The sequence below is a fragment of the Oncorhynchus mykiss genome, chromosome 16 (genome assembly GCF_057628025.1).
Source record: "Oncorhynchus mykiss isolate SJ-2025 chromosome 16, ASM5762802v1, whole genome shotgun sequence".
Taxonomy (NCBI): domain Eukaryota; kingdom Metazoa; phylum Chordata; class Actinopteri; order Salmoniformes; family Salmonidae; genus Oncorhynchus; species Oncorhynchus mykiss.
This window is the reverse complement of record NC_143037.1, coordinates 32,505,927-32,520,892: the sequence shown is the minus strand read 5'-3', so window position 1 is coordinate 32,520,892 and position 14,966 is coordinate 32,505,927. Positions and strand designations below refer to the sequence as shown.

General features: G+C 39.5%; 1 protein-coding gene across 4 annotated transcripts in view; it reads right to left on the bottom strand.

Moving 5' to 3' along the window:
- Positions 1–14,966, bottom strand: part of cpn1 (carboxypeptidase N subunit 1) — a 147,487-nt gene that overhangs the window by 7,618 nt on the left and 124,903 nt on the right. For all 4 annotated transcript variants that reach the window (XM_021565595.3, XM_021565593.3, XM_090202558.1 and 1 more), the window contains 2 exons: positions 11,401–11,540; positions 8,370–8,469 (listed from right to left, as the gene is read on the bottom strand). In XM_021565595.3, coding sequence (XP_021421270.1) covers positions 8,370–8,469; positions 11,401–11,540 — 240 coding nt within the window. The remainder of the gene's footprint in view (positions 1–8,369; positions 8,470–11,400; positions 11,541–14,966) is intronic.

Below are 14,966 nucleotides of genomic sequence, written 5' to 3'. Positions count from 1 at the left end.
GCTGCCCTGTCCTGAGTCAGCTGCAATTTCCCCATGTCCCTCTTTGTGGCACCTGACCACACGACTGAACAGTAGTCCAGGTGCGACAAAACCATTGCCTGTAAGACCTGCCTTGTTGATAGTGTTGTTTAGAAGGCAGAGCAGCTCTTTATTATGGACAAACTTCTCCCCATCTTAAGCCTTACTCAGAGCCAGTGGCATGTCGTTAGTAAAGAATGAAAAAATCAAGGGCCTAAACAGCTACCCTGGGGAATTCCTGCTTCCACCTGGATTATGTTTGAGAGGCTTCCATTAAAGAACACCCTCTGTGTTCTGTTAGACAAGTAACTCTTTATCCATATTATAGCAGGGGATGTAAAGCCATAACACATACGTTTTTCCAGCAGCAGACTATGATCGAGAATGTCAAAAGCTGCACTGAAGTCTAATAAGACAGCCCCCACAATTGTATCATCAATTTCTCTCAGCCTATCAACAGTCATGTGTGTAAGTGCTGTGCTTGTTGAGTGTCCTTCCCTAAATGTGTGCTGAAAGTCTGTTTTCAATTGGTTTACTGTGAAATAGCATTGTATCTGGTCGAACACAATTTTCTTCCAGAAGTTTACTAGGGGTTGGAAACAGGCTGATTGGTCGGCTATTTGTGCCAGTAAGGGGCGCTTTACTATTCTTGGGTAGAGGAATGACTTTAGCTTCCCTCAAGGCCTGAGGGCACACACTTTCTAGTAGGCTTAAATTGAAGATGTGGCAAATAGGAGTGGCAATATCGTCCACTATTATCCTCAGTATTCTTCCCACCATGATTTTCAGACCCTGGTGGCTTGTCATTGTTGATAGACAACAATAATTGTTTCACCTCTTCCACATTGACTTTATGGAATTTAAAAGTACAATTCTTGTCTTTCATAATTTGGTCAGATATACTTGGATGTGTGGTGTCAGCGTCTGTTGCTGGCATGTCATCCCTAAGTTTGTTTATCTTGCCAATGAAAAGGTAATTGAAGTAGTTGGCAATATCAGTGTGTTTTGTGATAAATGAGCCATCCGATTCAATGAATGATGCAGTCGAGTTGGCATTTTCCCCAAAAAATTAATTTTACGGTGCTCCAAAGCTTTTTACTGTCATTCTTTATATAATTTATCTTTGTTTCATAGTATAGTTTATTTTTATTTAGCTTAGTCACGTGCTTTTGCTTATTATTTTCTTTAAGCAATGGCTTTTTTTCTGGCCACTCAAAAACCCTAGAATGAGTCCAAACGTTTGACTGGTACTGTTTAAATACACTATATATACAAAGTATGTGGACACTACTTCAAATGAGTGAATTCTGCTATTTGAGCTACAACCATTGCTGACAGGTGTATACAATCTTTATAGACAAACATTGACAGTAGAATGGCCTTACTGAAGAGCTCTGCGACTTTCAATGTTGCACTGTCGTAGGATGCCATCGTTCCAACAAGTCAGTTAATCAAATTTCTGCCCTGCTAGAGCTGCTCCGGTCAACTGTAAGTGCTGTTATTGTGAAGTTGAAACGTCTCGAAGCAACAATGGTTCAGCCTCAAAGTGGTAGGCCACACAAGCTCACAGAACGGGACTGCCGAGTGCTGAAGCCCAGTGAGTAAAAATCATCTGTCATGACTCTCTCTCCTTGGTGAGGATCAAAGGTGCCAGATCAGCTTGGTAATGGCCGACAGATAGCCAGAGACCCCCCTTCTCTACCACAGGAGGATATACAAGAGAAGCAAAAAAACATCAATGCAGACACAGGGATGAAACTCGGGAAGTGACAAATATAGGGAAGGCAATCAATGATGTGATGGAGTCCAGGTGAGTCCAATGAAGCGCTAGTGCGCATAACGATGGTGACAGATGTGCGTAATGATGAGCAGCCTGGAGCCAGAGAGGGGGAGCGGGAGCAGACGTGACACATTTATTAAATAGTTTATTCATAAGAATGCACCTATTCAGAAACTGACTGTTTCAACTGTTAACTTCTTGATGCACCCATCCCGTTAGCGGGATCTTTTTCGTCAACATCCGCTGAATTGCAGAGTGCCAAATTCCATTAAATTACTAAAAATATTAAATTTTCATGAAATCACAAGTGCAATATAGCAAAACACAGCTTGGCTTGTTGTTAATCCACCTGGCGTCTCGGGGAAAGCATACCAAGAGTTTATGTAAGGACATCTCTCTCAGTAGACAAAATATTACAAACAGCTAGCAGCCAAGTAGATTGGTGACCAAAGTCAGAAAAGCAATAAATTAAATCGCTTACCTTTTTTACTGAAACTATGTCTAAAGACTGTTCAAACCATGGGGAATCTGGTTGATATCCCTTTAAATGGAGCGAAGGCAGGCAATGGAACAGAGAGCTTTCAGGAAAAACAGCACTTCCAGGTTGGATTTTCCTCAGGTTTGTTCCTGCAATATCAGTTCTGTTATTCTCACAGACAATATCTTGACAGTTTTGGAAACTTTAGAGTGTTTTCTATCCTAATCTGACCATTATATGCATATTCTAGCTTCTGGGCCTGAGAAATAGGCAGTTTAATTTGGGTATGTTTTTCATCCAAACATCAAAACGTCCCCTACACTCAACAGTTTTTAAGGCCCTGTCGATTAATGAGGAATTGAAAAGCTGTATGGTTCGAGAGAGACGAGGCAAAAGCAGTGGTGAATAAGTCTGGCTGATTGGCAAGCAATGTCAATTGAGAAATTATGTGACAAAACTGAAAAGAAGAATAAGAAATTGCATTACGAAAGCAAGATATGTTATCTCTTTTGGGATAGGCATTTTCACTTTTGGATGAATAGCGTGCCCAGAGTTAACTGCCTCATACTCTGTCCCAGATGCAAATATATGCATATTATTATTAGTATTGGATAGAAAACACTCTGAAGTTTCTAAAACTGTTTGAATGATTATGGCAGACGAAAACCTGAGAAAAATCCAACCAGGAAGCGGGAAATCTGAGGTTTGTAGTTTTTCAAAGCTTGGCCTACCAAACGCACAGTGTCTATGGAGTCAAGTTGCACTTCCAACGGCTTCCACTAGATGTCAACCGTCTTTAGAAACTTGAATGAGGATTCTACTATAAAGGAGGGGCTCATGAGACCTGTTTGAGTCAGGGGTCTGGCAGAGTGTCTCAGGCTCGTGACACACGCTCCCAACAGAGTTAGCTCTTGTTCCAGTGCTTTTCTTCAGACATAGGAATTCTCCAGTTGGAAGCTTATTGATGTTTATGTTAAAAACTTCCTAAAGATTGATTCCATACATCGTTTGACTTGTTTCTACAACCTGTAACGGAACTTTTCAAGTTTGTCTGGACGAAGTGCTTGCACCTCATGAAGATGGATTACTGGGCTGAACACGCTAACAACAAGTGGCTATTTGGATATAAATGATGGACTTTATGGAACAAATCAGTCATTTATTGTCGAACTGGGATTCCTGGGAGTGCCTTCTGATGAAGATCATCAAAGGTAAATTAATATTTATGGTGTTATTTCTAACTTCTGTTGACTCCAAAATGGCGGATATTTCTCTGGCTGGATTGGGTTTTGAGCGCCGTTCTCAGATTATGCTTTTCCCGTGAAGTTTAAAAAAAAAATCTGGCACAGCAGTTGCATTAACCTGTCTACGATACTGGTTCCCAATTGGGGATCAACCCTCCCACGTTCAGCTGAAACGGTGGCGCATGGAACGCAAAAATATTCTTAAAAATATTTAACCTCCACACATTAACAAGTCCAATAGCTCAAATGAAAGATAAACACCTTGTTCATCTAGCCAGCAAGTCAGATTTCTAAAATGTTTTACGGCGAAAACATAGCACATATATATGTAAAACCACCACCAGACACAGCTCATTTCAATAGCCAAAACATGCAATCAACAAACGCAGGATTAAAAAATAAATCGCTCACTAACCTTTTGAAAATCTTCATCAGATGACAGTAATATGACATGTTACACAGTACATATTTTTTTTTTCAATAATATGCCATTTATATCCATAAATGTCCATTTACAGTGAGTTCACGTTCAGAAATTACTCAAAAATGCCCGCAGGAAATCTATGTAGCGCGGCAAGATAACGTAAATAGACATCATAAACTTTGACTAAATATACATGTTCTACATATAGTTAGAAAGATACACTGCTTCTTTATGCAACCGCTGTGTTAGATTTATTTTTAACGTTACAGAAATCGCACACTATTCCATATGCTGAGACAGCGCTCAGTTCCAAGCTACATTTCCACGTAATGTTGGAGTCAACAGAAACACAGATTTAAGCATAAATATTCCCTTACCTTCGATGGTCTTCGTTCAGAATGTTCTGGAAGGCTTCATACTTACCCAATACATTGTTTGGTTTCAAGTCTTGCGTCTTTGTATTAGCTACTGCTAATAACATCAGCTGAAATGCACCCAAAACGTCCTCTGGTCCGGAAAAGTTGCGCATCAAAACTTCAAAATTACATATTATATGTCGACTAAACAGGTCAAACTAAGTGCAGAAGCAAGCTTTATGATGTTTTAGACACGCAAAACAAACTTCAATTCAATCGGCCATCGTCTGCCCTTCTCTTGAGTGCTGGAACAAAGGAATGGCTGGGACCAATTCGCGCCCATACGCACAGCCTATTCTCTCGTGGCACGCACTAATTTCACTCCCATAGGGTCAATTCTCGCGGGATTTGAACGATTCAAAGCTCTAATGAAAGAGGACATCTAGCGGAAGAGATAGAAAGTGTCCCCAGAATCATAACTGGTTGGGAAGGGTGGGGGCCATGACGTCAAAGTTGCTCCAACTTTCATGGCCACAAAAACTAGTTTGGAAGAATGCCTGCCCTGTGAGTTCTGCTATACTTACAGACATAATTCCAACGGTTTTAGAATCTTTAGAGTGTTTTCTATCCAATAATAATATTTGCATATATTAGCAATTTTTGACAGATTTTTTTTCCAGTTTACTAGGGGTACCCAATCTCTCCAAAGGGGGCAACATTCCCCTCGACAACATTCTGCTGAAAAGGCAGCACGCAAAATTCAAAAATATGTTTTAGAAATATGTAACTTTCACACATTACCAAGTCCAATACAGCAAATGAGAGATAAACGTCTTGTTATTAATCTACCCATCATGTCCGATTTCAAAAATGATTTAGAGCGAAAGCACAACATATGATTATGTTAGATCACTGCCAAGTCCAAAAAACACACAGCCATTTTTCCAGCCAAAGATAGGAGTCACAAAAAGCAGAAATATAGATCAAATTAATCACTAACCTTTGATGATCTTCATCAGATGCCACTCATAGGACATCATGTTACACAATACATGTATGTTTTGTTCGATAATGTGCATAGTTATATCCAAAAATCTCAGTTTACATTGGCGCGTTACGTGCAGTAATGTTTTGATTCCAAAACATTCAGTGATTTTGAAGAAATACTCATAATAAACATTGATAAAAGATACAATTGTTATTCACAGAATTAAAGATAGACTTCTCTTTATATAAAGTATGATGGAAAAAAGCTTTAGAATACCTTAAATGACATTTTGGTCAGAAAGACTAATTCAACTCCATCTTTCATTGAATCAGATGTCTCCACCTGGTATTGACAACTTAGATGGAAAGCTACTGAGGATGGTGAAGGACGATATTGCCACTCCTATTTGTTTTATGTTTTATCTGAGTCTGGAGAAAAAATGTTGTCCTCCCGCTACTCAAGAATGATAAAGCAGCCTTTGCTTACTGCAGACGTTTTGAAAACTTTTAGAAAAAATGTGTTTGACCAGATACAATGGTAATTCTCTGTAATCAAATTAACAACATACTTTTAGCATGCTTATAGAGAAGGGCACTTCACACATGTACTGCACTGACACAAATGACTGATGATTGGTTGAGAAAGAAATTGTGGACTCTGTATTGTTAGATTTCAGTGCAGCCTTTGATATTATTGACCATAACCTGTGTTTGAAATAAACATATGTGTTATGGCGTTTTTAACCTCTGCCATATCGTGGAGTCAAATCTATCGATCTAATTGAGCACATCAGGTTTTCTTTAATGGAAGCTTCTCTAATGTTAAACATGTAATGGTTGGTGTACCGCAGGGGAGCTCTCTTGGTCTATTTTAACTAATGATCTACCAGTATGTACGCTGATGATTTATTATTATACACATCAGCAACCCTAAACAAAGAGATGCAGTCAGTTTTAGAATGGGTGGCCAGTAATGAACTAGTCCTGAACATCTCTAAAAATAAACGCATTGTACAAATCATTCCTTAAATTCTACCTCAAATTAATCTGATAATGAGTAATGTGGCTGTTGAGATACAGGGAAGCAAATGGTCCAAAAACACTTAATAGTTCATAACTATAGCAGTTTGGTGACATGATGTAGAGGCACACCGAACTGGCTGTGCACTTTGGTCTTTTAGGGAGTCCCCGGTCATTTTCTTCACTTTAACAGAAAAAGAGGCATGCAGGAATGTCGCATCTCATTTTGGATTAGAGCATGTCATGTGAAAATGAGTTTAATAGATAGCACACGTGAGAATTTAGGACATGCGTTATTGCACACATGAGATTTCACACTTAAGTTATTGAACACACAGCACAGCAAAGGTATTCAAAACATTAACATAGCAAAGGCGAGAGAGAAAAAAAACTGAAGCTCTGTCAGCAGGTTTGCTTGTGTAAATGCAGATCAGAGGTTGGCACAGTTGTTTTCTTTTTAAGATGCTGCACATCACAATCTTGTGGAATTCATGATTGATTGATTCATTGTTTGTGTTATTGAGGACCACATTGCAATTAGCACCCTACTAATGAAATATTAGTTTAATATTAGCCATGCAAGAGAATGGCTACCCCTGGTGGAAGGAGGCTGTATGGAACAAAATGAGTCGTGACACGCCACAATGTAACGTACCGTGTCAGAGGGGTCCGTTTTTACACCTTTTCTCAAAAACTATTTGTGCATTGCCATGTCAATTAACGCTGAATCGAAACTTCGTTCACACCCCGGATTTTGATGCCAACACAGTCACTACAGTCCCATTAGTTTTCATTGCAGACTCATTTGAATGCTGTGGTTGCGCAAATTTGTACGGAATGGGTTAGTCACCGTTAAACACCTTGCTCTGCTTATGTTAATCGGCGTAAGGTTGAAATCAAATTAAGCATACGCTGATTAAAACACCTGGTTTTCTGATTAATCTTTCAAATTATTAGGACATGTAAACACCTTAATCTGCATTCCCACATTGTATTTGATCTGCGCATGTGCTAGCACCAGCACCATCCCCCTTTAGTGAGAGTAAAGTTCGGAACAACTGAATGTATGCATCTTAGAAGTAGTTTTCACATGTCCGAACTCAGAATCAAATATTCTTCCCAAAAATACCATGGTCGCAGTTGGATAACGTTTATTTTTATTGGCAATTTTCTGCATTGATCAGAGTGCAATCAGTTAGCCTGATTTCAGAAGTGTTCATGTAAACAAGATTATTAGGGAAATCTTTCTTCTTGCAGAGCCTGTAAATGTTTTCATAGAACTATTATATTCATAATAATCGCATTATTGTGTGCATGTAACCATACTCACTGAGTCTCAGTTTGAAGGACCTACATGTAACATTTTAGCCATAAATTCAATTTCTTCATGGTGTTTTGAAGGACATTGCTGCGAAATGCCAAAAATGGCTTACTACTGCTTCTTACCTTATCATAATATTATCAGTTACAAGGAAGAAGATTTGTATTGCTGACGTTTTTGCTTTTGTTGTCTACCTTCTGAATGAGAACCAATCCTAATTCAGGAAGTTGCACACACAACAACAGACGGGACATATAGTTGCTGAATGCTAATTTGCTTCTAAAAAAAACTAATTAGCAGCGTTGCGCAGCATTCTAAGTATGTTTTAATCACATGAATTTCTATTCCTTTGCAACTAGTGGTATGTATCTGAAATGTGACGCTAGTAAATGGTATATGTTACTTATAGAATACATATTGAAACACTACAATCTCATGAAACACAAAGACTATTTATGGTTAACATAAAGAATAAACACCCAGTTCAAAGCTTATAGACTAATATTATGTATTAACTAATGTCACCAAAGATTATTGTCCCCAATTTATTCAAAGTGTCTTGTTGTATTCTATTGTTAAATAAATGGAAATTATATCTGTAGTTGACTAAGATCTGTGCAGACGTACCTATTAGTAAGCCTAAAAAACTTTGGCATTGCTCAGGGTTTTTAGCTGGTTGTACGTGTTTTTGTGAGAAAAAATGTCTCCCCTGATGTAAAATGGTTTCTCTGCCCCTCTTACCAGTGGTCACATCGTGGTTGATACCAGCTACTGAAATCTCTGCGTTGCCGATTGGGTTGTTGTTGTTATCATACACCATTCCTTTGATCCCATGATGCACCTGGAGAGGGCGGAAGGAAAGTTTACTGAAACCCCCCCAAAAGAGCAAGAAAACAATCCTTTGCTTTTATAATACTACACCTTAGAGCTGGGCGATATGGACTATAAGTCATATCATAATACAAAAAAACTTAACCATTTTGCTCGATAACGATAAATACAACGACATACAGTGCATTCGAAAAGTATTCAGACCCCTTCCATTTTCCACATTTTGTAACGTTACAGCCTTATTCTAAAAAGGATGAAATCTAATTTTAATCTACACACAATAGCCAACAATTACATTTTTTTTGCAAATGTATTAAACTTAAAAAACAGAAATACCTTATTTACATAAGTATTCAGACCCTTTGGTATGACACTCGAAATTGAGCTCAAGTGCATCCTGTTTCCATTGATCATCTTTGAGATGTTTCTACAATTTGATTGGAGTCCAGCTGTGGTAAATTCAATTGATTGGACATGATTTGGAATGGCACACCTCTGTATGAGGCCCCACAAGTGACAATGCATGTCAGAGCAAAAACCAAGCCATGAGGTGGAAGGAATTGTTCATAGAGCTCTGAGACAGGATTGTGTCGAGGCACAGATCTGGGGAAAGGTACCAAAAAATGTCTGCAGCATTGAAGGTCCTCCATCATTCTTAATTGGAAGACGTTTGGAACCACCAAGACTCTTCCTAGAGCTGGCCGCCTGGCCAAACTGAGCAATCGGGGGAGAAGGGCCTTGGTCAGGGAGGTGACCAAGAACCTGATGGTTACTCTGATAGAGCTCCATAGTTCCTCTGTGGCGATGGGCGAACCTTCCGGAAGGACAACCATCTCTGCAGCACTCCACCAATCAGGCCTTTATGGTAAAGTGGCCAGACGGAAGCCACTCCTGAGTAAAAGGCACATGACAGCCCGCTTGGAGTTGGCCTGAATGCCAAGTGTCGTGTCTGGAGGAAACCTGCCACCATTTCTACGGTGAAGCATGGTGGTGGCAGCATTGTGCTGTGGGGGTGTTTTTCAGCGCAGCGCCAGGGACTGGGAGACGAGTCAGGATGGAGGGAAAGATGAGTTCCTTGATAAAAACCTGCTCCAGAGCGCTCAGGACCTGAAACTGGGGTGAAGGTTCACCTTCCATCAGGACAAAGACCCTAAGCACACAGCCAAGACAACGCAGAAGTGGCTTCGGGACAAATATCTGAATGTCCTTGAGTGGCCCAGCCAGAGCCCGGACTTGAACCCGATCGACCATCTCTGGAGAGTCCTGAAAATAGCTGTGCAGCAATGCTCCGTATCCAACCTGACAGAGCCCGAGTGGATCTGCAGAGAGGAATGAGAGAAACGTCCCAAATATAGTTGTGCCAAGCTTGTAAGGTCATACCCAAGAATACTTGAGGCTGTAATTTCTGCCAAAGGTGCTTCAACAAAGTACTGAGTAACGGGTCTGAATACTTACGAAATGTGATATTTCTGTTTTTTGTTTTTATACATTTACAAAAACTTGTTTTTGCTTTGCCATTATGGGGTGTTGTGTGTAGATTAATGAGGGGGAAAAAACTATTTCATCAATTTTAGAATAAGCTGCAACGTAACAAAATGTGTAAAAAGTCAAAGGGGTGTGAATACTTTCTGAATGCACTGTATATATTTTTTGATGCACAGTTACTTTCCATTAGCGTCAGGCATCTAGACAATTTTTTTCCAGCGCTAAGGAAACAGATGGTATGATTCAAGAAAAAAGTTGTCTATTTCATCTAACACAGGGCCCCCCAACCCTCTTCCTGGAGATCTACCGTCCTGTGGGTTTTCAGTCCAACCCTAATTTAACACACCTGATTCTACGAATTAGCTGCTCAACAAGACCTAAACTAGATGAATCAGATATGCTAAATTAGGGTTGGACTGAAAACCTACAGGACAGTAGATCTCCAGGAAGAGGGTTGGGCAGCCATGATCTAACATATCCATGGAATGCATTAAAATGGGATCCAGAATTATCAGATTTATTTTGGGATCTTTACATATTAATTTGCCTACATTTTTTTGTGTGCAAATTGACCTAGGCCTATACTACTTAATTCAACACCTGAGTAAGTGGGAACTCAAAACACTTAACTAGAGAGCTAACTCCAAATATGATCTTGTTGCTAGATAGCCATGTAATTGATAAATGGTATCAGTAAAAGTAATGTCATTCCAAGACCTTCCAGCACTAGGCATAGGCTTCTTGATGTATTCACTGCAAATGGGACCATTTGCTCTGTGGGTGCAACAAAACCATACTACATAGCCTACTCCAATTGTGAAATGGTTTTGCTTGATATTGAGGGTTGAGAAATTAATTATATACCCACAGAAAGCTGATACTCTCCTCTCTTTAACAATAACATCAGTAGTTACTTTAAAACAGTTTTTCCAGCAATTGCATTTTGAAATGCGCAACGATCATATGCTTGTGCTTATGCCTTTCGAGTGGCGCAGCGGTCTAAGGCACGGCATCACAACAGACCCGGGTCTGATCCCGGGCTGTATCACAGCTGGCCGTGATCGGGTTCGGGGAGTGTTTGGTTGTCGTTGTAAATAAGAATTTGTTCTGACTTGCCTAGTTAAATAAATGTAAACATATTTTTTATAAAAATACAAATCTGAATGCATCTCTCCCTCTGTTCTCACAGAGACAGGAAGTGACAATGGCTCGGTCACACAGCAGCCAGCAGCGAAACACAGCAGGAATCAATATAATGCACATTACTGTTGATCAAATAATAGTTTTACAACAAACAAATCTGCAGGAACGTTGTTTAGCAAATCACCAAAAATTACTGACCTAACCAAAATCTACTGATACTGTGCTACAGTAAGGGCGTGTGTGTGTGTGTGTGTGTGTGTGTGTGTGTGCGTGTGCGTGTGTGCGGTATGGAGAGAGAGATTAGAGAAAGTACCTGCTCCAGGAAGGAGATCAGGGCCTCTCTGTTGCCCAGCCATTCTCTTGACAGGGCTGATGCCGGGGGGAACTTGTCACAGCTGAGTTCCAGAGTGATCTCAAAGCAGTTGGTGTATAGGTAGTTAAAGTCCTGCATTCCTGTGGAGAGACACAACACTGTTAAAGTGAAGGTACACTGCACACATCTACACAAAGATTTTTCTATGCTCTTTTTTCATCATACTTTTTAAATGATTTGGGAACAATGGGTACTTTAGAAAGAGATTAATCAAAGATGAATGTTAACATGCACACCACCCCCATATATTATACTGTACATTCCCCTCCATATGTATTTGAACAGTGAAGCAAAATTGTTTAATTTGACTCCATACTCCGACAGATTTGAGACATAATGCTTCATATTAGGCGACTGTACAGAATGTCAGCTTTTATTTGAGGGTATTTTCATCTGTTTTAGCATTTAAAAAATTAAAGCACTTTCATCTAGTCCCATTTGAAGAAGTCATATTATGTTTGTATAAACTCATTTATAGTGTATTTAACACTAGAACTGCTGACCGGTCATTTTGACTGATCGTGATTATCATTTTTTTTTTCTCACTTTTTCATTTTTTAACTCACACACCCCTCCATCCTTTAATTTTCCTAAATAAGTCTATATAACACACTGCCATTGTTAGAATCTTAATGTCACAAGCAGAATTTGTTTTAGGAGGGCATGTCATTTCTTTGGAATGGTTTTCCCCAGTTGCCCCTCCTTCTTCCAAAAGTAGGGCCTGCTCCGCTAATTCAAATAAAAAAAAATATTGGTCACATACACATACTTAGCAGTTGTTATTGCGGGTGTAGCGAAATGCTTGTGTTCCTTCTTCTGACAGTTGAAAGTGCAGTGCCCAGCTGATAGTCCCCCTAACAATTTCATCGAAAACTAAACCTAAACTATATCGAAACCAATTTCACACATAAAACAACAGATTAAATAAATTCAGTAAAGTATGATGGGGAGAATGGGTGAGTTGATGAGCAGGGGAAGCAAAATAAGCACAATTATGTAATCACCAGTTGTGAACGAAGAACAGGGCGGGCCATTCTATTGTGTCGATCCATTCTAATTATAGGCCTAATCTTAAAATGTTATGTACCCTATATCAGTTCACCGAATCAAAGCGGTCTTATCAGTATACTCTGGTCTACTACAATTTCTTCACTTCACTGTCATTGGAGAACAAGTTGCATGTATAGAAAACAAGTCTGGCCGGCACCATGAATAAAGTGATGCAAAATAAAGCACCTTCACAGCCGTTGTACTCCACAACAGTGCTGAATAATGACAAGACAACTGGACACAATCTAGAGAAAGCAGGATACTATTACGCACTACAACCAAACAAAGGTATGTCAAAGTGGGTCAAGCAAGTGAACGTTATGAAAATTGTGTCAACTGTTAGGGCAAGGGATAACAGCTAAATTAAATCCAAATGAAGCCATTGCATGAAGATGCACACAAGCACGAGCTGACTATTTTTGACTGCTCTCATATTGACACTTACATTCATTATAATGTCATTGTTGCTTTTGTGCAGAGTTGCACTATTTATGAAGGCCACTTGACACTTTTAATGATGTTTTGGCTACTGGTGTTTTCATCTATTTACCACGCATCTTTTGACCGTGCTTCTTGGTGGTTGGGGTATTTTTTTATTTATTTTGTCTTTACAGAAATAAGGTGTTACCATGTTCCAAAGCATATGCTTTCTGTTTCAAAGTAGTGAACAAAGGAACTCCACAAATACAACGTGTTTTTACATATAGCCTACAGTAACATAAACTAATGAAAATGCTATTGTGTTATTTGAAATAAAATACAAATTGTATTCCAATGTTACCCAAGGCCTTCATAAACACAACCGACTTATAATTGTTGCTGTAGCATATTTGACATATATTAATTACACTGTTAGAGCATTGCAGTCAGAATGACTGCTCATTGGCTTGAAGGGTGGTCAATCAATGCCTGGCAGTTCTAGTGGTAAGTTGTCAAAAGTTTAGTATTTGGTACCATATTCCTTGCACGCAATGACTACATCAAGATTGTGACTCAACAAACTTATTGGATACATTTGTGGTTTGTTTTGGTTGTGCCTTGGGTTATGTTTTGTATCGGTAATACAGTATGTAATACAGTGGCTTGCGAAAGTATTCAACCCCCTTGGCATTTTTCCTATTTTGTTGCCTTACAACCTGGAATTAAAATAGATCTTTGTATCATTTGATTTACACAGCATGCCTACCACGATGAAGATGCAAAATATTTTTTATTATGAAACAAACAAGAAATAATAAAAAAAAAAATAGAAATCTTGAGAGTGCATAACTATTCACCACCCCAAAGTCAATATTTTGTAGAGACACCTTTTGCAGCAATTACAACTGCAAGCCTCTTGCGGTATGTCTCTATGAACTTGGCACTGGGATTTTTGCCCATACTTCAAGGCAAAACTGCTAAAGCTCCTTCAAGTTGGATGGGTTCCGCTGGTGTACAGCAATCTTTTAGTCATACCACAGATTCTGAACTGGATTGAGGTCTGGGCATTGACTAGGCCATTCCAAGACATTTAAATGTTTCCCCTTAAATCACTTGAGTGTTACTTTAGCAGTATGCTTAGAGCCATTGTCCTGCTGGAAGGTGAACCTCCATCTCAGTCTCAAATCTCTGGAAGACTGAAACAGATTTCTCTCAAGAATTTCCCTGTATTTAGCACCAACCATCATTCCTTCAATTATGGCCAGTTTCCCACTCCCAGCCAATGCCAAACATCCCCACAGCATAATGCTGCCACCACCATGCTCATCTCGGGGTGATGAGAGGTGTTGGGTTTGCACCAGACATAGCCTTTTCCTTGATGGCCAAAAAGCTACATTTTCGTCTCATCTGACCAGAGTACCTTCTTCCATATGTTTGGGGAGTCTCCCACATGCCTTTTGGTGAACACCAAACGTGTTTGCTTATTTTTTTCTTCAAGCAATGGCTTTTTTCTGGCCACTCTTCTGTAAATCCCAGCTCTGTGGAGTGTAGGTTTTAAAGTGGTTCTGTGGACAGATATTCAAATCTCCACTGTGGAGCTTTGCATCTTCTTCAGGATTATCATTGGTCTCTTTGTTGCCTCTCTGATTAATGCCCTCCTTGCCTGGTCCGTGAGTTTTGGTGGGCGGCCCTCTCTTGTCCCTGCCCTGTTTGGAGAGCTCCTTGGTCTTCATGGTGCTTGGTGGTGCCCCTTGCTTAGTGGTGTTGCAGACTGGGGCCTTTCAGAACAGGTGTATATATACTGAGATCATGTGACAGATCATGTGACACTTAGATAGCACACAGGTAGACTTTATTTAACTAATTATGTGACTTTTGAAAGTAACTGGTTGCACCAGATATTATTTAGGGGCTTCATAGCAAAGGGAGTGAATACATATACACACGCCACTTTTCGTTATTTTGTTCTATTATTTTTTGAAACAAGTTATTATTTTAATTTCACTTCACCAATTTGGACTATTTTGTGTATGTCC